The 21,031-nt window shown below is 40.1% G+C and overlaps 1 protein-coding gene and 1 non-coding gene across 2 annotated transcripts in view; one reads left to right on the forward strand and one right to left on the reverse strand.

The window, feature by feature from the left end:
• The window catches only part of LOC123246750 (olfactory receptor 5V1-like), a 53,723-nt gene that overhangs the window by 25,535 nt on the left and 7,157 nt on the right, over positions 1–21,031 (forward strand). The window contains exon 3 of the mRNA XM_044675545.1: positions 14,987–15,151. Coding sequence (XP_044531480.1) covers positions 14,987–15,151 — 165 coding nt within the window. The remainder of the gene's footprint in view (positions 1–14,986; positions 15,152–21,031) is intronic.
• LOC123248163 lies at positions 12,875–12,977 on the reverse strand. Its single transcript, XR_006506244.1, has one exon. It is a non-coding gene; the product is annotated as a U6 spliceosomal RNA (small nuclear RNA).

Raw genomic sequence — 21,031 nt, forward strand, 5'->3', positions numbered from 1 at the left:
AAGGAAGGAAGGAAGGAAGGAAGGAAGGAAGGAAGGAAGGAAGGAAGGAAGGAAGGAAGGAAGGAAGGAAGGAAGGAAGGAAGGAAGAGAAAGGAGAGAGAGAGAAAGAGGGAGAGGGACAGAAGGAGGGAGGGAGAGGGAAGGAGGGAGGGAAGGAAGGAAGGAAGGAAGGAAGGGCATTTGAAGGAAGAGGACCTGGGAGAATTCTGCCACTTGTAGCCTGGATGACCATGGGCAAACCATTCACCTCTCTAGATTCTTAGCTCCCTTGACCATGAAATGAGAGAATTGAATTATTATGATCTTGAAGGTCTTAAGGAAGGCTACGTTGGCCCTTTGTGTGGAAAAACATCTACTCAGTTCTTCTGGAATCTTGAATGTTCCCACAAGGGGGCAGCAGAGACTAGCAATGCTTGACTAAAAGCAAAGGGTTGCAAAAGAAGGGAATTGGGTCTTTTCCTGGTACAGAAGATGGTTAATTGCTTGTCACTGAGCACTAGCTTTTACCAATAATCTCAAAATGCTCTACAGATAACATCTAATTTAATTGGGGAAGTCTAAGCTACAGAAGGGAAAATTTAGGTGAGGAGATGAGAGCTATCCTCAATTATTTGAAGAGATATCCTGAAAGATTGTTCTCCTAAGGCATAAGTAGAAGCAATCCAGGGAAAGCAGTTAATAGAGGAGCACTTATTAAACACCTACTATGTGCCAGGCCATTGTGCTATTATCCGAAGATATAAAGAAAGGAAAAAACAGTCTGTGCTCTTAAGGAGATCATACATAGGTTAATAGGGCAGACAACATGAAAAAAAAAAACTATGAAAAAACAAGATATAAACAGAATAAATTGGAGATAAAAAAGAAAGGGAAGGTACTGGCATTAAGGGGGTTCAGAAAAGGCTCCTTGTACAAGATGAAATTTTAGCAGAGATTTGAAGAAAGAAGGAAGCCAGGAGATAGGGAAGAAGAAGGGGAGAAAATTACAAGCATGGGGGGCAATCCCTGAAAATGACTGGAGTCAGGAGATGAATATCCAGGAGGCCAGTGTTACTGGATCACAGAGTGTGTAGGGGAGAGAAGAGTATAAGGAGACTGGAAAGATAAGAAATAATCAGCTTATGGAGGGCTTTAAAATCTGAAGAACCTGTTGTACATCTTGAACAGGATGTACCCCAGATATCTTAAGCTGAACTCATTATCATTTCCCTCAAGTCCTCCCCTCTTTCTATTTCTCTTATTACTGTCTAGGGAGCTACCCATTTCCTAGTAACCCACACTCATTATCTAACTTCTCATTTTCTCTTACCCCACATCCAGTTGCCAAGTCCTATCAATTTTATCTCTGCAACATCTCTAGGATATATACCTATTTCTGTTCTCTGCTTTCTTTCCTTGAGAAGATAGGATTAACAGGATTTGGATAGCTCATTAGATAGAGAGCCAGACCTGGAGGCAGGAGGTTTGGGGTTCAAATTTGGCTTCAAACATGTCCTAGCTGTGTGACCTTGGGCAAGTCACTTAACCCCAATTGCCGAGCCCTTACCATTCTTCTGCCTTGGAACCAATACTCAGTATTGATTCTAAGACGAAAGATTAGGGTTTTAAAAAAAAGAGTTGGCAAAGGATTTGACAGAATGAGAGAAAGAATGAGAAGTTAAAGATGACATCTAGATAATAAACCCAGGTTAATAGGAAAAGGGTTCTAGACATTAATAGAAAAGATAGGTCAATAGGAAAATTGTCCTAGGAATTAATAGAAAAGATGAGAATAGGGGAAGGTTTGAGAATGAAAGACAATGAGCTTGGTTTTGGACATGGTGAGTTTAAGATATCTTTGGCACATCCAGTTCAAGAGGTCCAAAAGGCTCTTTGGTTTTTAAAGTCCTTAATAAACCAGATCTTTTCTATCTTCTTATACTTTACTTCCCTCCATATACTCTGCAATCCAGTAACACTGACTTCCTTGCTGTTCTTCACCTATGATATTCCATTTCCAGGTTCCATACATTATCCCCCATACCTAGAACACTCTTCCTCCTCATGTCTACCTCCTGACTGTCCTAACTTCTCTCAAGTTTCATCTAAAGTCCTATCTTCTGAAAGAAGTCTTTTCTGGTCCTTCACTCTGGTGCCTTCTATCTAGGACTACTCCCAATTAATCCTGCATGTATCTTGTTTGAACACAGTTGTTTGCGAGTAGATGGTTTTTTGGTCTTTCTTTGTATCCCTAGAACTTGGTGCAATCAATACCTAGCACATAGTGGGTGCTGAAAGTAGCAGACAGACAGATTTCATCTGGAAGGACAGAAACATTTCCAAACAATTAGAATTGTCCAGAAGCGGAATCGACTGCCTTTGAAGATGAATTCAGGTAAAGGTTAGTGGTTGTTGAGGGGTGGTGCTGGTCAAGTAGAGATGCAACTAGGTGACATCTAAGGTCCCTTTCAACTATGAAATTCTGATCATTACACTTTGATGCATCAGAGAAAGAATATCAGTGATGATGGTGATGATGGTGATGATGGTGCTCATATAGGGCATATACATCTGACATTTTGGAGTTAGTAGATCCCATTTATATCTATTCTTTCATTTGACCTCCTCTCTGTCTCTGTCTCTCCCATCTATCTATCTATCTCTCTTTCTTTCTATCTATCTACTTATCTATTTTTCTTTCTATCTATCTTTCTTTTTGTCTATTTATCTATCTTTCTATCTATCTATTTTTCTATTTATCCATCTTTCTATCTTTCTATCTCTCTATCCATTTATCTATTTTTCTATCTTTCTATCTATCTCTCTCCATCTATCTATCATCTGTCTATCTTTCTAGTGATAGAGCTATCTATATATCTATGCTAGAGCACACTTTCCAAATAGTGAAACTGTGTCAAGCAAATCAAACAGATTGGCTGGAAGGATTTAAGAAGGAAAGGCTCACGGATAGTAGAGAGGATCAAAGAAGGCTTCCTTGAAGATGTGATCCCTGGACCAAATTTGGAGAAAGGGGGAGGAGGTTAATAATAGCAAGTAACAACAACAACAAAAAGTATTTATTTAGCACTTTAAGGATTGCAAAGACCCTCATAAAGACTGTCTCAATTTATTCTCACAACAACTCTGGGTGGTAGGTACTATTATTATCATCTCCATTTTGCAAATGAGAAAACTGAAGCAAGTGAAGTTAAATGACTTGCCCAAGATTACACAGCATGTAAATTTCTGAAACAGGATTTGAACTCGGGGCTTCCTGATTCCAGGTCCTCCTCTGTATTCAAAGTAACACCTAAGAGGAGTAGCTAGAATCAAGTTTTGGGGTAGGAATGGGGAAGAGGATCTATTTCAGGAATGCTAAAAGGGAGCTACTACTTAGTGAACAAAGATGGGAGAGGGCAAGAGGAGGTGATAATAATAGTATTGTTAGCGAGCATTTACATAACCTTTTTAAGGTTTCCAAAGTACTTTACATTTCTCACTGGACCCAGAACCTGAAACATGAACAGTAGAAAGTTTGGTTTGATTGAAGCTTAAAGTTTGTGAGAATACCATGAAATCAAGCAGGGAAAGTGGGATGGAGCCACCATTTACTGCACGAAGCCTCTCTAAGCCCCCCAACTGCTGGCATTCTCTTTCCCAAACTGCCTTGGATTTTGACTTTGTGCTTTTGTATTTATTATCTTTATAGGTGTTCTGTACATGATTACACATGTACTTGTTTCCCCTACTAGCATTTATTGTATTTGTATCCCTAGCAGCTAGCACAGTGTTTAGCATATAGTAGGTGCTTAATAAATGTTTATTGATTAATTGACTGACTGATGTAAGAAATTGACCGAATCTGATTTGCTATGGATTTTCCAAAGGGTGGAGGTTTCCCTTCCCCCTCTTTCCAACAGTGTCAAAGAAGCACCATACTATGGACTGGGAGAAGAAAGAAATCTTTGTGGTAAAGCATAGGCTCTAGACCTACACTGGGTATATAGTATAGGAAACAGAGTTCTGGACTTGGATTTAAGAAGACCTGAGTTCGAATCCCATCTTATATATTTACTAGCTAGGTGATAGATAAATCATTAACTTTTTGTGCCTCAGTTTCCTTATCTGTAAAATGAAGGAGGTAGACTAAATTACCTCCAAAGTCCCATCCAGCTCTAGATATATGAAATATCAGAAGTAATTAAAGAATGCTAGGATAGTAAAGTGGCATGCATGAAGAAAGCAAAACACTTTGATAAGCAGTTGTAAAAGACATTATGCTGGGGGTAGCTAAGGGGCTTATTGGATAGAGAGCCCGACGGATCTGGGATTAAATTTGGCCTCAGACACTTCCTAGCTGGGTGACCCTGAGTAAGTCACTTACCCTCCATTTTCTAGCTCTTATCACTCATCTATCTTGGAACTGATACTTAGTATTGATTCTAAGACAGAAGAGAAGAAGGGCTTAAAAAAGAAAGGGAAAAAATTCACCATACTGGAAGAAAGAAGGGTCTAAAAGCAAAGCGGGAACACATGTGCCATCACGTCTCTCCACTAGCTCCCATGAGAAATTAATTTCATGTTGAGTTGCTCTATTAAAAAACCTTGACCGAAGTGTCTTTTTGAGGTAAACAATTGGAATGGCTCCAGGACCATCCTAAGACATTTAAAGCAGTCTAAGGCTGACCTGACCTAAATTGGGGGGAGTGGAAAGAAGACTGGGGAATACCAGCCTCTCTTCTACTCCAGGCTGGCCTGGCTGACTGCCACTTAAAGACACCAGCCTGAGCCTTGTGGTTCCTGCAGCAGCTGGCAGGCTGCCCCCCGGCCAGAGGTGTTGCTCACTGTAAGTATGGTGTTCATTATCGAGCATCTTCTAAATCTGATGATCCAAATGTCTTTCAAAGGAGACCCAAGAGAGCCAAGCACCTGAAGAGTGCCCTGGTACCCACGGAATGGGGCTGCTGCTGGCATGGGGTGCTCAAGGAGTTTAGGGAAGAAGGATGTGGAGGAATTCAAATTGAGGGACTTGATTGTTAGCCATTGGTCCTGGAACACACTTACTAAAAGTAGCATGCAATGGCAGAGGGTGGTGATGGGAAGAGAGGTAGACTCTGCCCTTGTCAGGTCACATCTACAGTATTGCACTTAAATCATGCCTGGCAGCCAAGTAGCACAGTGGAGAGAATGCCAGACCTGGAGAAAGGAGGTCCTGGGTTCAAATTTGGCTTCAGATACTTCCTAGCTTTGTGACCCTGGGTAAGTCACTTAACCCCAATTGCCTAGCTCTTACTGCCTTGAAATCAATACTAAGATAATTCTAAGACAGAATTCTAACAAATCTAAGGCAGAAAGTAGGAGTTTTTTTGTTTTTTTTTTAAAAGAAGAAGTTAAGGGCAGCTAAACATCACAATGGATAGAGAATCAGACCTAGAGATGGGAGGTCTTGGGTTCAAATCTGTCAAATAGATAATTCCTAGCTGTGGGACCCTAGGCAAGTCTCTTAACCTTAGTTGCCTAGCCCTTATAGCTCTTCTGCTTTGGAACCAATACTTCATGTTGATTCTAAGACAGAAGGTAAGGGTTTAAAAGAAAACTGAGTGCCACATTTTAAGAAGGATGCTGGCAATCTGGAGCATATCCTGCAAATGGTGAGAAGATGACAAACCATGCTATGGGAGTTTCACTCAATATTATGGTGGAATATCCTTGATCTGGAGGGACAGGACCCCTGTTTCATGACTACTACCTGTGTGAACTTGGGCAAACTCTCTGGATCTTACATTTCTCATCCATAGAATGACTCTTTTTTTTTAAACCCTTGTTCTTTGGTGTATTGTCTCATAGGTGGAATAGTGGTAAGGGTGGGCAATGGGGGTCAAGTGACTTGCCCAGGGTCACACAGCTGGGAAGTGGCTGAGGCCGGGTTTGAACCTAGGACCTCCTGTCTCTAGGCCTGACTCTCACTCCACTGAACTACCCAGCTGCCCCCTAGAATGACTCTTAATGTCACTTCCACCTTTAAATCTATGGCCTTTTGAAACGGAAATGTTTTAGTCTAGAAAAAAGGAGACTTTTTAAGACAACTAGGTGGTACAGTAGTTAGATAGGTGGGTCTAGAGTCAGAGAGACCTGAGTTCAAATACTGCCTCAGGCACTGATTGTCTCATATGACTGAGCAAGTCACTGTCTGCTTTAGTAGCCTAAACCGTAAAAATGGATAACAGCACCTACTTCACAGAAAAATTCCTACCAAATAGAGCCATCTAAAAGTGGAAATGGGTTATTTAGTCATTTCGGTCATGTCTGATTTTCCACCATCCCTTGTAGGGTTTTCTTGACAGAGACATTGGAGTAGTTTGCCATTTCCTTCTCAGGCTCATTTTTTTACAGATAAGGAAACTGAGGCATGCAGAGTTAAGTGGTTTGTCCAGGGTCACATAGCTAGTAAGTGTCTGAGTCCAGATTTGAACTCAGGAAGACCAGTCTTCCTGACTCGAGTCTGGCACTCTATCTACCCAACTGCCCTAATGAGCTATCTTAGAATTATTAGATTCACCCTCCTTGGAGGTCCTCAAGTAGAGTCTTCACATGCCAGAGATGTTGTAGAACCTCTGTTCAGGTATAAGTCAGATGAGACGGCTCCTGAAGTAACTTCCAGTGTTCATACCAAGGACAATGACTCAGGCGGAGGAGAAAGTAGAATCTACTATCCCAAGGATGTCTGTCAGTGATCAAACTGTACCATGAATGACTTTCATGTTCTCTGATCTCCTAGCAGTTAAAGAAACAAATTATTGAGTTGAAGATGGCCTCCTTCAGTTCCTTCAATATTGCAAAGTGTTGGTGATTCTAGGCTTTTTCTGGATGGGGACTTCTTCCTTGGTAGCAGTCTGCCATCCCTCCAAGCCTTAGTAGAAGTCTTTCAGCTCTATAACTAAAACTGGTGGCTACTGCTAAAAAGGCAGATGTACCCACTTGCTGCTGTTAAGGAATATGAGTTATTTGGGATAGCACCTAGAAGAGTGACTGGGCAGATGAGTCCATGGGAGGGGGCGGAAAGCTCAGGTCTGGCTTAGGAAATTCACTTTGATTATTGGGCTGTAGAATATTACAAAGCATTTGTCTTTAATAAAATGGGGTTTATAAATAAAGTATCACCATAACCTAGAGAAGAATAAAGAATTGACATGCCACAAATATTTTAGATTCGGTTTATATTGCCCAACCTCATGATTTTGGAGATAGAGAAACTGAGGTTCTTACATACAAAGTGATTTGTGCTAGAAAGGGTCTAGTGCAGTGGTTCCCAAACTTTTTTGGTCTACTGCCCCCTTTCCAGAAAAAATATTGCTTAGCGTCCCCTGGAAATTATGAAACTATTTATTGAACTCAGAATAGAATGCAATACAAAAAAAAGTGTGGCCATCACCGCTATCCTGGACCACTGTAGCACCCACCAGGGGGTGGTAGTGCCCACTTTGGGAATCACTGGTCTAGTCAAAGCTCCTCATCTGACAAATGGGAAACCTGAGACTAAGATTGTTTAAATGACTTGCTCAAGGTCACTCAAGGAATAAGTAGCAGGACTGGAATTTGAATTCAGGTATAATGGGCAGCTGGGTGGTACAGTGGATAGAGTGCCTGATCTGAAGTCAAAAAGATCTGAGCTCAAATTTGATCTTAGACACTTACTAGCTGTGTGATCCTGGGAAAGTCACTTAACCCTATTGCTTTCCTTTTCTGTAAAATGAACTAGAAGAGGAAATGGCAAGCCATTCTAAGATCTTTGCCCAAAAAAACTTAAATGGGGTCAGGAGGAGTCAGATAGGACTGAAATGACCGAACAACAATAAATAGTAGAATGAATGTTGGACAGCATCAGAAGACCTGAGTTCAAATCTTGGATTTGTTAGTTCTTACCCAAATAACTATGGTCAAGCCACCTATGAGCCTTAGTTTCTTCCTTCATCAAATGGAGATAATAATTCTTAATATGTCTACACCAAAGAGATATTATGAGAAAATGTACTTGTAGATCTCAAAGTGATGTAAGATATATGAGCTATTATTATTATTATTTCCCACAGTCATACAAATAGCCAAGTGGCAGAGATAGAGGTAGAAACCTCATCCCCTAAGTAATTGCCAATGAAGTGGTCTTTAGTAATAGAGACCATAAAACATTGTGCAGAAAGAGAGTACAGTGGAAACGCTAATGATTAATTCAGTTAACTCTCATTATTGATGGTTGGCCTGGTGACAGGGCCAGCCCTAGGCAAAATTGTGAAATAAAAGTTTATCTTTTAGACCCTACTGTCCTCTTGTGAGGAGGGGGAAGGATCTGAGTGTTGAAAGCTTTCTTGTGAATGAGTTTGATGTTAGATGCATTGAAAATCCGATCCTAAGAGCATTGACATTATAAAAGGAGTCTTTAGAAGATGAGCCCAAAGGAATGATTCTATAATTGTGTAATTTCAAACACTGTGATGTTTTGAGTAAGCCAGATCTTCTTGCCACCATTTTGGAGAATAGCACGAAGGCCAATGTTTGCTCTATCTACAAGTTAGCCTAACATCACAGAACAATGGAAGTTAGGGAATTGCCTATAAGGCCTCATGATATATAGAGGAGAGAAATCCTGGCACCCAAAGAACTAAGTGGCATCCAAATCTATTTCTCCTCCTTCTCATCATCATCACTAGCATCATCATCATTGCCACCATCATCATCCTCATATTGTTTATGTCATCCTATGTGAGCTCTCCATTCTATTTTCTTCTGCTTCCTCTAGGATCTTTCTCCCTCCCTTCCTTCCTTCCTCCCTTTCTTCCTCCCTCCCTCTTTTCCTCCCTCCTTCCTTCCTTCCTTCATTCCTTCCCTCCCTCCCTCCTTCCTTCCTTTCTTCATTTCTCCCTCTCTTCCTCCCTCCCTCCCTTCCTTCCTTCCTCCCTCCTTTCCTTTGTTACTTTCTTTTTAATAAACATTTTATTTACTGAACAGGAAGAGTAGTTCTAATACCATAGCTTCTGGAATAAACACTCATTTTTGCCTGTCTTGTACCTCTCCTCAAACTTGATGTTGGCTTCCATCTTAACCTTATGTTTTAGCACAGGGTCATGAAACACTTTCTTTCTTCCTTTCTTCCTTTTTTTCCTTCCTTCTTTCCTTCCTTCCTTCCTTTCTTTTTTCTTTCTTTCTTTCTTTCTTTCTTTCTTTCTTTCTTTCTTTCCTTCTTTCTTTCTTTCTTTCTTTCTTTCTTTCCTTCTTTCTTTCTTTCTTTCTTCTTAGAATTAATACTGAGTATCATTCCTATTTCAAGGCAGAAGAGTGGTGACAGCTAGGCAATTGGGGTTAAATGATTTGCACAGTGTCACACAGCTAGGAAATATCCAAGATCAGATTTGAACCCAGGACCTCCAATCTCTAGGCCTGGCACTCTCTCCACTGTGTAACCTAGCTGTCCCCTCCAGGATCTTTCTCCATAAATGTTCCCTTCTTGCCCATGAACATATAACACGGATGTTCCACATCCTTCCACCTTAATTAATGTAACTAATAAGATGTTCTAGATACCTTTATCAGAGGAAAAAACCCAGGAGTATTTTATGTATGTAGCCAGTCAGAACAAGCTCACAAGAGACAACTGTTCAAGGGGCAGCTAGATGGCTGCTCAGTGGGTTGAGAGCCAGCCTAGAGAGGGGAGGTCCTAGATTCGAATCTGGTCTTGAACATTTCCTGACTGTATGACCCTGGGTAAGTCACTTAACCCTCATTGCCTAGCCCTTCCCTCTCTCCTGCCTTAGAACCAGTATATAGAATCAATTTTAAGACAGAAGGTAAAGGTTTTTACAATTTTTTTTTAATTGTTGAATTTTCAGGGAGAACTTTTATACATCAAAAAGCATCAAATGCTACAAACCTGAGCTTGGTGTACTGCCTTATTGATTTCTAGACTTAAGGAAACAATAGAGGAAAGAGTTAATAATGCAGATTAAACATAAAAGTGTGTCCTGCATACATCAATGCAGATTGTTAAACACTTACCAGCACATTCCTATTTTCTTTGACTTTAAGATCATTCAATCAATCAAAAGCAGAAACTAAACTTGAACAAGTTCTTAATCATCTGAGAAGAGAAATGCTTTGGAAACCTGGTGATAGTAGAGTCTAGAACTTCATATCTTCTCTCTGAATCTGGAAGGCAGAAGACTAACATCTCTCTTCTCTCAACCTCCCGACAGCTCTGCCCCTCATACAGGTAGGAAGCATGGAGTAATGAATCTCCACCAATGAGGAAAGTCTAATACAAATGGACTCTGATCCCCAGATCACATCTATTTACCTTGTGAATAACTGCTCTTCTTTTATCCTACCTAATCTTCCTAGACACCATACTCTCCTAGTTCTCCCAGCTTCCTAACTGCTGATTCTCTAACTTTTTCTTTGACTTAGCAAACTCTTTTTTAACCCTTTACCTTCTGTTTTAGTGTCACTTTTAAGACAGAAGAGAGGCAAGGGCTAGGCAAACATTGTTAAGTCACTTCCCCAGGGCCACAGAGTTAGAAAGTGTCTCAGGCTAAATTAGAACCATGTTCTCTCGTCTCTAGTTCTGGCTCTCTATTCACTGAACTATCTGGCTTCCCTTCTCATGTTCTTTTAAGAACCAACATGTTAGAGTGGAAAGATTCAGGAAATGTGAGTTAAAATAATGGCTCTCATTTACTAGCTGTGTGAAAATGGATGTTAGCCTCAACTTCCTCAGCTGTAAAATAGTCACAATACTGATGCTGCCAGAATTTTTAGTATTTCATAAACTTTACAGTGTGTTAAAGTACTATGTAAATATGTTGTTATTATCGCTATTTCCAACCCTTTAAAGAAGATGTTTTCTATCTATCTTTTGGTCTTTGGCCATTCTCTCTCTATACTCTCTCCCTTGGCGATCTCATTTAGTTTTGCAATTCAACAATCATTTCTACTCAGATGACTTTAAAAAACCCTTACCTTCCATCTTATATATTATTAATTATTATTTTGTATAATACTATATATTGGTTCTATGGCGGAACGGTAATGGCTAAGTAGTTGGGGTGAAGTGACTTGCCCAGAGTCACACAGCTATGAAATAACTGAGTTCAGATTTGAACACAGGACCTCCCGTCTCTACGCTTTGCTCTCTGTCCATTGAGCCACCTAGCTGCCCCCTACCCAGAGAACTTTCAAAGCTAGATGTCCAATCCTGATCTCTCTTTCTGAGATCTAGATCCTTGACCCTAACTGCCTATGGGAAAACAGCTGCCCCCTGCCCATTCTGTATTCTAGAATAAACATTCTCAGTTCTTTCAACTGATGCAGTGGATAGAGCATTGAGCCTGCACTCAAGAAGACCTGGATTCAAATCCTACTTCAGCCATTTATTAGATTTGTGACAGTGGGCAAGTCACTTAACCTTTGTATGTCTCAGTTTCCTCTTCTATAGAATGGAAATAATAGTAGCGGCTACCTCTCAGGGTTGTTGTAAGGGTCAAATGTGAAAATATTTGCAAAGCACCTAGCACAGTGTCTGACAAAAAGTAAGTACTCTATAAGTATTAGCTAGTATTATCATTATTATTATCATCCTTGTCTTCATATAGCATTAACTTGAAACCCTTTCAACTTGATTTCTTTCTTCTAGATATTCTCTAGTTTATTGATGCCCTTTTGTTTCTTTTAAATCTTACCTTCTGTCTTAGTATCAATTCTAAGATAGAAAAGTGGTAAGGGCTAGGCAAATGGTGAAGTGACTTGCCTAAGGTCATACAGCTAGGAAATGTCTGAAGCCAGATTTGAACCCAGGTCCTCCCAATTCTAGATCTGGCATTCCATCCATTGTGCTACTTAGTTGCCCTCTAATGATGTCCTTCTTAAATGTGATGCCCTCTACATGTGATTCCCTCCTTTCTTTTCCCACTGTTGGCACCCTAGAATTAGTCTTCATTACCATCAGTGACCTACACTATTACAATGGTCTAACAGGCTTTCCTAATTCTATTTTCTACCACCGCAGGCCTGTCAGGGCAGAGCAAGACCATCACCCCTTCTTCCTGGGAATGACAAGATCTTTTGTACATGTCAAAATCACATTAATTTTTTGGCTACCACATCATGCCATTAATTCATATAAAACTTTCAGTCCACTTAGAACTACCCCGCTCCAAAAATAGCTGTCTAATTGTAATTCTCCTGCCTATAACTAGTGAAACTGAGAATAAAAAATTTACATTTATCCCTACTGAATTTCATCTTATTCGAGTTGACTTAATGTTGTACCCTGCCAAAGATCTTTTAGAATGATACTTATTCTATTACCCAATTGTATTAACCTACAGATTTGATGACTATGTCTTAATCCAAGTCAATGATGAAAATGTTAAACAGCACAATTCTTTGGGGGTACTATACAGGGGACCTTGTCTCAAATTTACAAAACTCCAGAGCCAAAAAGTGCTCAGAAACCCTCTTGTTCATTCCTTTCATTTTACAAAGGAGGAAACTGTGACTTTTCCAAGTCACAGAAATATTATGAATCTGAGCTAGGATTCGAACGCAGATCCTTTGACTCCGGAGCCAACATTCTTTACTGTTTACCATATTGCCTCCCAAGTTGACACTGAGTCATTAATTTTAGATGGGTCATTTAACCAGTTGTAAATCTATCAACTATTTGTTATTTTCTAGTCTATAGCTCTCCATCTGTTCCATGATATAGTTCTCTGAAAATCAAGGCAATTGGGGCGTGGGGGGGGGTATTGAAGAGCCATGTGTACTAAAATAGTCATATTTGCACTTTGGCTACATCAATCCATTCCTTAACTCATCAAACATTCTGTACTTTCTTTCCATTATTAATTTTTTTATAGACCACTTTATGAATTTGCATGTCATCCTTGCTCAGGAGCCATGCTACTCTTCCCCATGTCATTCCTATTTTAGCATATATACTGCCAAAGCAAACACTGTTCTGTACTTTCTGACTCTTTGTTTTTGCTCAGGTTTTTCTTTATATTTGAAAGATTCATCTTTTCCTTTTTCGCTTTCAGAAGTTTTAATCAGCCTTTAATTTTTTTTAACCCTTACCTTCTGATTTAAAGACAGAAGAGCAGTAAGGGCTAAGCAACTGGGGTAAAGTGACTTCCCAGGGTCATGCAGCTAGGACGTATCCGAAGCCAAATTTGAACCCAGGATCTCCAGTCTCTCTTCCTGACTCTCCACTGAACCACCTAGCTATCTCTATCTTCTTCTTTTTTAAAAAAAACCCTTACCTTCTGGCCTTAGAACCAATGCTAAGTGTTTCTGGCCTCAGATACTTCCTCTCCATACAACTCTCAGTGAGTCACTTAATCCCAATTGCCTAGCCCTTGCCATTCTACTGTCTTGGAATGGACACTTAGGATTGATTCTAAGACAGAAGGTAAGGGTTAAAAAAAAAAACCCGGAAAAAAACCAATGACAGATTCTTCCAAATCCTAGGAGGTGTCACCCCATCTAAGTGACCTACCTGCATGCATACTGGTCTACACCTTGCACATTTCTTTTTCCCCACAGTCTACATTTCCTTTTCTTTCTCTCCTGGCTCTCTCTCTTCTTACCAGCCCTTTAGAAACTCAAGGACAATCTGGTACACTGAGCATTTCCTGACCACTGTGGTCCACTATGATTTCTCCATCCTCTGAATCCCTGTCTAGTACACAACACAACACAACCTGATAAATATTTAACTGCCTCCACTGAACTTGGCAATTCAAAAAGTGCTAAAGGAAATACAAATTTAGACAAGACCTGATTTCTGCCATCAGGGAGCTCACAGTCCAGTAGCGGGACAGGTCTCTAAGAAAGAGTTATATAATAGCTTTTGAGGTGTAGTAGAGTAAGCAAAGGAAACATTTTGTGGGTTCTAAAGGGGAGGATGAGAAAGTCAGATAATAAGCATTTTTTTAAACCTTTACCTTCTGTCTTAGAATCAGTACTGTGTATTGGTTCCACTATGTATTGGTTCTAAGGCAGAAGAACAGTAAGGGCTAGGCAATTAGGGTTAAGTGACTTCCCCTTGGTCATGCAGCTAGGAAGTGTCTGAATCCAGTTTTGAACCCAGGACCTCCAGTCTCTCTTCCTGACACTTCACTGAACCACCTAGCTGTCTGTGTGTGTGTGTGTGTGTGTGTGTGTCTGTCTGTCTGTCTGTCTGTCTGTCTGTCTGTCTCTCTCTCTCTCTCTCTCTCTCTCTCTCTCTCTCTCTCTCTTTAACCCTTACCTTCTGGCTTTAGAACAAAGCTAAGACAGAAAAGTAGTAAGGGCTAAGCAATTGGATTTGAGTGACTTCCCCAGGGTCACACAGCCAGGAAATATCTAAGACCAGTTTTGAACCCAGTCCCCTCCAGTTTCTCTTCCTGACTCTTCACTGAGCCACCTAGCTGTCTTTCTCTTCTTTTTCTTTTTTTTTTTTTTTTAACCCTTACCTTCTGGCTTTAGAATCAATACTAAGACAGAAGAGCAGTAAGGATTAAGTAATTGGAGTTAAGTGACTTCCCCAGGGTCACACAGCCAGGGAATATCTAAGACCAGATTTGAACCCCAGGACCTCTAATCTCTAGACCTGGCTCTCAATCTACTGCCCTTTAACCATCCTTTACTGCCCAGTTCAAAAGCCATCTCCTCTGGGAAGCCTTCCGGGAACCCTCTCACCTATGTCACTAATGATCTCCATCGCCTACACGTTAGATTTCCCACCGCTCTTTGTTTTGCATTTCTCTAATATACTTATCACCTATTCGATCATCTTCCAGCTACCTGTGCATGTGTTTTTCTCCTTTTACTAGACTGTCGGTTCCAGGAGAGAGAACCCTCTCTTGTTTAAACTTTGAATCTCCTCCAGCACCCAGCACAAGGCTCTGCACACAAGTCAGTGCTTAATCAATGTTTGTTGAATTTAAATTTGTTGAATCACGATTCTCTTCACTCCCAGACACAGGCAGGATGGCAGCCCCGAAGGCAGGCTCTGGAACGCAGCGGGGTCTGCGGCATTCACCAAACGGTTAATTTCAGAAAAGGCAGCCATTTCCACCAGCTGCTTAAGAGAGCCGGCCGCCCTCGGGAGCCCATCAGCCAATCAGGCAGCAAAGGCAGGGAGGTTGGGGCTTTTTCCCTGGGTTTTTGTTTTCTTTCTTTCTTTTTTTTTTTCTCCCTTCAGTAACCAGATTCAACTGGGTGTCTGTGGCTGCTTAGTTGTTTGTGTAATTCCAGTTAAGCTCAGGGGAATATAGTTTGGGATAAAAGCTATTGTTACCTTGATACTCTTACTCCTGTTCTGCGATAGCTTGTATCTGTTCTTAACAGGGTAATTAGATCAATGTGTTCTCTATTAACCAACCTGTAGAGGAGAGGAATGGATGGAGGAGCTGGCAAGGGCTCCTTTCAGCTCCAGCATCTTATGATTCCAAGACTGTGATTGTTATTACGATAGCAATTAAGATGGGGGAAGAGGCTGGCTGTTTGGCTGCTTCAGACACCGGCCTCTGGAGACATCTGCACCTGGGTGAGGTCACCACGCATCCAAGATTTGGTCCTCACATTTACACCTTCAGAAACTAATTTTTTTTAATCCCTTTGCCTTCTGTCCTAGTGACAACTTGGAGACAAAAAAGGGCAAGGGCTAGGCAATCAAGGTTAAGTGACTTGCCCAGGGTCACACAGCTAGGAAGTGTCTGAAGTCACATTTGAACTGAGAACTTCTCACCTCTAGACCTGGATCTCTTTCTACCCTAGTTGCCCCTAGAAATTCACTTCTTGTCAGTTGGCTTAGAGATATCAAATATTTATTGGCCTGATTCATGATAATAATCCAATATCCAAAATTGGAATCCAAATTCCAATCTATGAAATTAAAATCAATTAGAAAGGTGCTCCAGAGCTAGTCTATAGAGCAGGGGTCAGAAACCTTTTTGGCCATGAGAGCCATAAACGCCACATTTTTTAAAATGTAATTTCGTGAGAGCCGTACAGTGCTCACAGTGAGCGCTCCTGTAACAGCGCCTGAAAAAAAATTGACTCAAAAAGAGCCATACTTTGCTGACCCCTGCTATAGAGGGTACTCCTTACTGGTAGGTAGGTCCATTCAGGAGGCCAAATTACAGATCACAGGCACATAGATTAAGAGCTGGAAGGGAATATAAAAGTCATCAAGTTCATCCACTTTAATCCACACAGCTAGTAAGTATTTGAAGCAAGACTTGAACTCAGCTCTTTCTGTGCTTGGTGAGCACAGTCAGAGATTCATTGGCAAATCCTTATACTTCAACTCTCTTCTATCTGGACTCAGGATCCAAATGTTTGCCTTTTGTTATTAATGTCCAAGTTCCACACTTACAATTTGTTTTATGTGATACCTTTAAATAAATGTCTAACCTAATGGGATTTGAAGGAGGATCTTAATCTCTATGGTAACATAATTACAAGTCATCTCTTAGGGTAGGTCATAGGCTCATAGTTCTAGTTTGGGAAAGAACTCTCAGAGGAAATCTAGGTTACTCACCACTACTTCTGCCTTTTTTTTTTTCCTTTTTAATAAACCCTTACCTCACCATCTTAGAATCAATATTGTGAATTTGGTTCCAAGGCAAAGGAGTGGCAAAGGTTAAGCAAGTGAGCCTAAGTGACTTGCCCAGGCTCATGGAGCTAGGAAGTGTCTGAGGTCACATTTGAACCCAGGACTTCCTAAATCTAGATCTGGCTCTCAATCCACTAAGCTACCTACTTGCCCCAGTAGAGGTTTAATTAATGGTTATGAATGGATTGATTCCTTTGCCTGGCATTTATGGACCTTAATAATTTGGCACCATTACACCTTATCATCTTTATCTTCTACCACTGTCCTCCATGTATTCTTCCCTTGAACCAACTGGACAGCTCTGTTCCTTGAATATTTAACCTCTGTAAGATTTAAATTAATGTCCAACACTCCAAGGATGGATTTTATAAAGTTTATTAATAATCACTTAAAGTAAAAGGAATAAAAAGGAAATAGAAGTATAAAAACCCAATCATCTAACAAAAGTAAATCCACATGAGTAAGTTCTCCTGCTCTCAAAAAGCCCGAGTCCATAGCTGCCTGCGATCACAAGAAGAGAGAGCGAGAGGCAGGGTTACACAAAATTTATATCTCGCCTACATCAACATATAAAATGAGGAGAGTGGGGTGCTGGGAACTGTAGTTCGGGGATTCCAATTACACGCTTCTTACCTTCATACTTTTGTGCTTTTACTTGAGCTGTTCTTTGTATCTGAAATGCCTTTCTTGACAAACATGCTTGTTGAACTCTCTACATTTTAAAGTCCAATAAACCCATCACCTTCTTCAGTTCTTTGGGTCCTATTAACCTTCCCTGATCTGACTTCACAATGTACTCTCTACTAGAATTCTTAAGCATTTTGGAATATTGTATATTATAGCTGATTACAGGATTATGTCTTCCTCATCATAATGGTGATATAACTCCCTGCTGTGTCCACACTTCTTTTTGAATATCATAGACAACTTCTGGGGAAAAGCTACCTCTCCAAGTACAAATTGAGTCCTCTTTCTGCTCCACCCAGCACCTCGTTAGAATAGGACTAGTCGAAAACAATCTTTGGGAAATACATGAATGATTGACTACACAACTGGGTATCTCATATACTTCAGAATTAATTCACATATCTATGATTCTATCCTAGGTCATGTTCTCTTCCCCCTCTAACTCAAAAGTCCATGAATTTGGAAGGGGAAGAATTCTATCTTTTCCTTTTTTTATTAATTAATTTGTTTGTAGGTTACATTAAAATTCTCAGGTATCTCTTTTTCTCTCCCTCCCCTCCCCATAGTAGAGAAGACATCATTTGACCAAAAAAAAATAAATAAAAGTAAATATAAAACTATGTCTTGCGTGTTTCCATTTATTGGTCCTTTCTCCAGAGGTGGGGGGGAAATATACATCTTCATTTTCACTCATCTCTGACTGAAATTTTGCACTTCCTTCATTAGAAGAGTTTTGTTGGACTCACGAGACATCTGAAGGGGTCACTGACACATGAAACTGACCTACTTGCCATTCCCCCAATTTGACAATTTATCGCCTGTCTCTATTACCTTTGCGTAAGCTAAGTATGGAGCCCCACCACTCCATCCTCACTTCTACCTCCAACAATGCCTTGCTTCCTTCACCATCCAGCAAGCTCATGTGCCATCTCCTCTAGGAAGGCTTTGATGATCTCCTTAATGAGGATTTTCTCTCTCCACCACAAATTGTCATGCATATACTAATCTATTTTTATGCCCTTTGCTCCCAGTGGGTTGTATTGGGGGTAAATGGTATCTCCACAGGAACTACTTTTTGTTTTTTTAGCTTAACCCCAGAATCTAGAATCTTGCACATTCTAAGGATTTAATAAATGCATATTGAGTCAGAATCTATTGGACTGGAAAGATCAGAATGTTGGTGGTATTGCCAGAAGTTGGATACCTGAAATGAGGAGCTGTTTGAGGAATGAAAGGGTTTGAAGTGATGGTGAGGCACCCCAGACCTGGGATATGGAATATCTGTGATGTGGCCATTCTAATCACTGAAATGATCATGGGCTTTAAATGGATATTTTCAATATATTCCTTTGTCTTAGTTCTCTGACCAGAGGACCCACACAAGATGATTTACTTATTTATTATTAATTCAGAGGAATATGCCACTCATTTAATGTAACAGAAAAGGGGTAAACAGGAGGCAGCTCCAAAAAGGCTAAGCCAACTATTAAATTTACACCTTGGAAATCAGCAAATCTTAGAAATCAGGGTTTGAATTGTTGTTTTGTTGATTGTCTAGACTTAAGAAAGTGCTGGGAAAAAATGTGAAAAATGTAGTTGTTTTTGGTCATTTGTTAGTTGCATCTGACCTTCTGTGAACCCATTTAGGGTTTTCTTGGCATAGATACTGGAGAGATTTGACATTTCTTTTTCTAGCTTATTTTACAGATGGGAAAACTGATGTGAACAGGGTAAAATGACTTACCCAAGGTTACACAGTCATTAAGTATCTGAGACCAGATTTGAACTCAAGATGAATCTTCCTGACTCCAGGGCCAGCACTCTATCAATCTCCTGAGCCACCCAGCTGCCCCTGACCTAGATTATACTTATAAGAATGTTAGTCGTACATTTCCCTTCTCCATACCCCCAGATCTGGTTGTTAAATATTTCCCTACTCACTCCTGAGTAAAAGCTAAGTTATCTTAAGTACCACAACAATGTCTTGGTCAAAGATTAGCTGAGTCTAGAAATACTCCCTCCTGAACTGTTAGCAGAGCCCAACATATTTATTTGTAAATTCTTCACTCAAACTCCTTCACAACCTTGTTGAGTAGGATGGGATGACTAACCTGACAGTGAGTGAAGCAAATTCAAGATTTAAAACTTCAGTTTCCTTACAGAGTAGATGAGCAGAAGCAAAGAGACAAGAAGAGAGCTAAGAGCTCGACCGTGGGCTGCTGTCACTTACCAAATCTACACCAAATTAGATAAAGGAATAAAGATGAGAAAAATATAATTGTAAGTGATTATGGAAGTTACAAGTTGACTTGTTTAAATAAGCTATTGACTCCAAAGAAAGGGAAAAAAAGATAAAAGTAAAGACATCATCTCTATATTTATTAAAGTGTGAATAATGTGAAACAGGCACTACATAACAAGGATGTTGAAAGAGCTCTGAAGCTGCCTCAACAGGGAAATGTGATCTAGAGTACAAAGAGACACCTGGCAGTCAAAGGTAATACTGTCACAGAGCACAAGCTTATTCACAAAACACTACAGAGTATTGTTGTTCAGTCGAGTCCGACTCTTTATGACTCCATTTGGGGTTTTCTTGGCAAAGATGCTGAAGTGGTTTGCCATTTTCTTCTCCCTATGAAATGAATATGAAAGCTCTTTTCACAGATGAGGCAAACAAGGTTAAGTGATTTACCCAGGATCATACAGCTCATTAGTGTCTTAGATCAAACTGGAACCCAAATCTGCCTAACTCTAGGCCTGGCACTTTATCCACTATACTACCTATAGAGTAGATGGATGGAAAATTGCAAAATTACAAGCAGAATTAATGCCCAAAAGAGTAAAAAACAATTGAGGGGGAAACCAGTCCCGGAGAAGTTGCTTTGAGTTCCTGCTAAGCCAGACTATTCCAAAAGATTTTATAGATATGAATGAGAGGGGAACAAATATACTTGAACTGGAACAGATCTGCAATCCTATCTGTAGTGACCTACTTTCAACAGCAAAAATAACAAATATATCATTTTCTCCAATAAAATGTAAGCTCTTTAAGGTCAGAGAATTCTATTTTTGTCTTATACAGCACAGTGTCTGGCACAGAGTAGGTGATTAATAGATGCTTACTAATTAAATGAATAACAGATGCATCAGTTTTGCCTCCACTATCTCATGTACCATGTAAGAAACTAAACTCGGCACTTAGAAAAATAAAGTCAAGGAAGGCAGCTAGAACATTCAAATCCATGTCTAAAATCCAAATGACAAAATTTTAATGGCACTTAGTGATTCTAAAGACTAAATTAATGGCTGGAGGTGACATAATTTTAAGGGGACTTGGGAATACAAAAGCCATAAAGAAAATTCAAGATAAGGACAAAATGAGCCAGAGATTTGTTTTCTGAATTTTCAGTGGGTATAAAACAAATATCCTGTACGTCATATACATTGTTATCTTGAATTCTAGTTATTCTTCATTTTTGAAGAGGACCAGCGATATCACAGAAGGATGTCCTGACTTTCAAGTGATTTGGACTTTGGTGAGGTAGAATTAACTGCACAAAGTTGTCAGCCTCCCTTTCACTTTCCGAGTCTCTGAAGTCCAATGGCAAGATAAAAATCAGGACAACTGGCAATGGCCCTGGTTGCAGTAATGATTTTAGATTATTCCGTGCTTGTCTAAGCTCTAAGAACCCCACAGCGCCTTCTTCAGTCCCCTCC

This window comes from Gracilinanus agilis, chromosome 4, assembly GCF_016433145.1.
Source record: "Gracilinanus agilis isolate LMUSP501 chromosome 4, AgileGrace, whole genome shotgun sequence".
NCBI lineage: Eukaryota > Metazoa > Chordata > Mammalia > Didelphimorphia > Didelphidae > Gracilinanus > Gracilinanus agilis.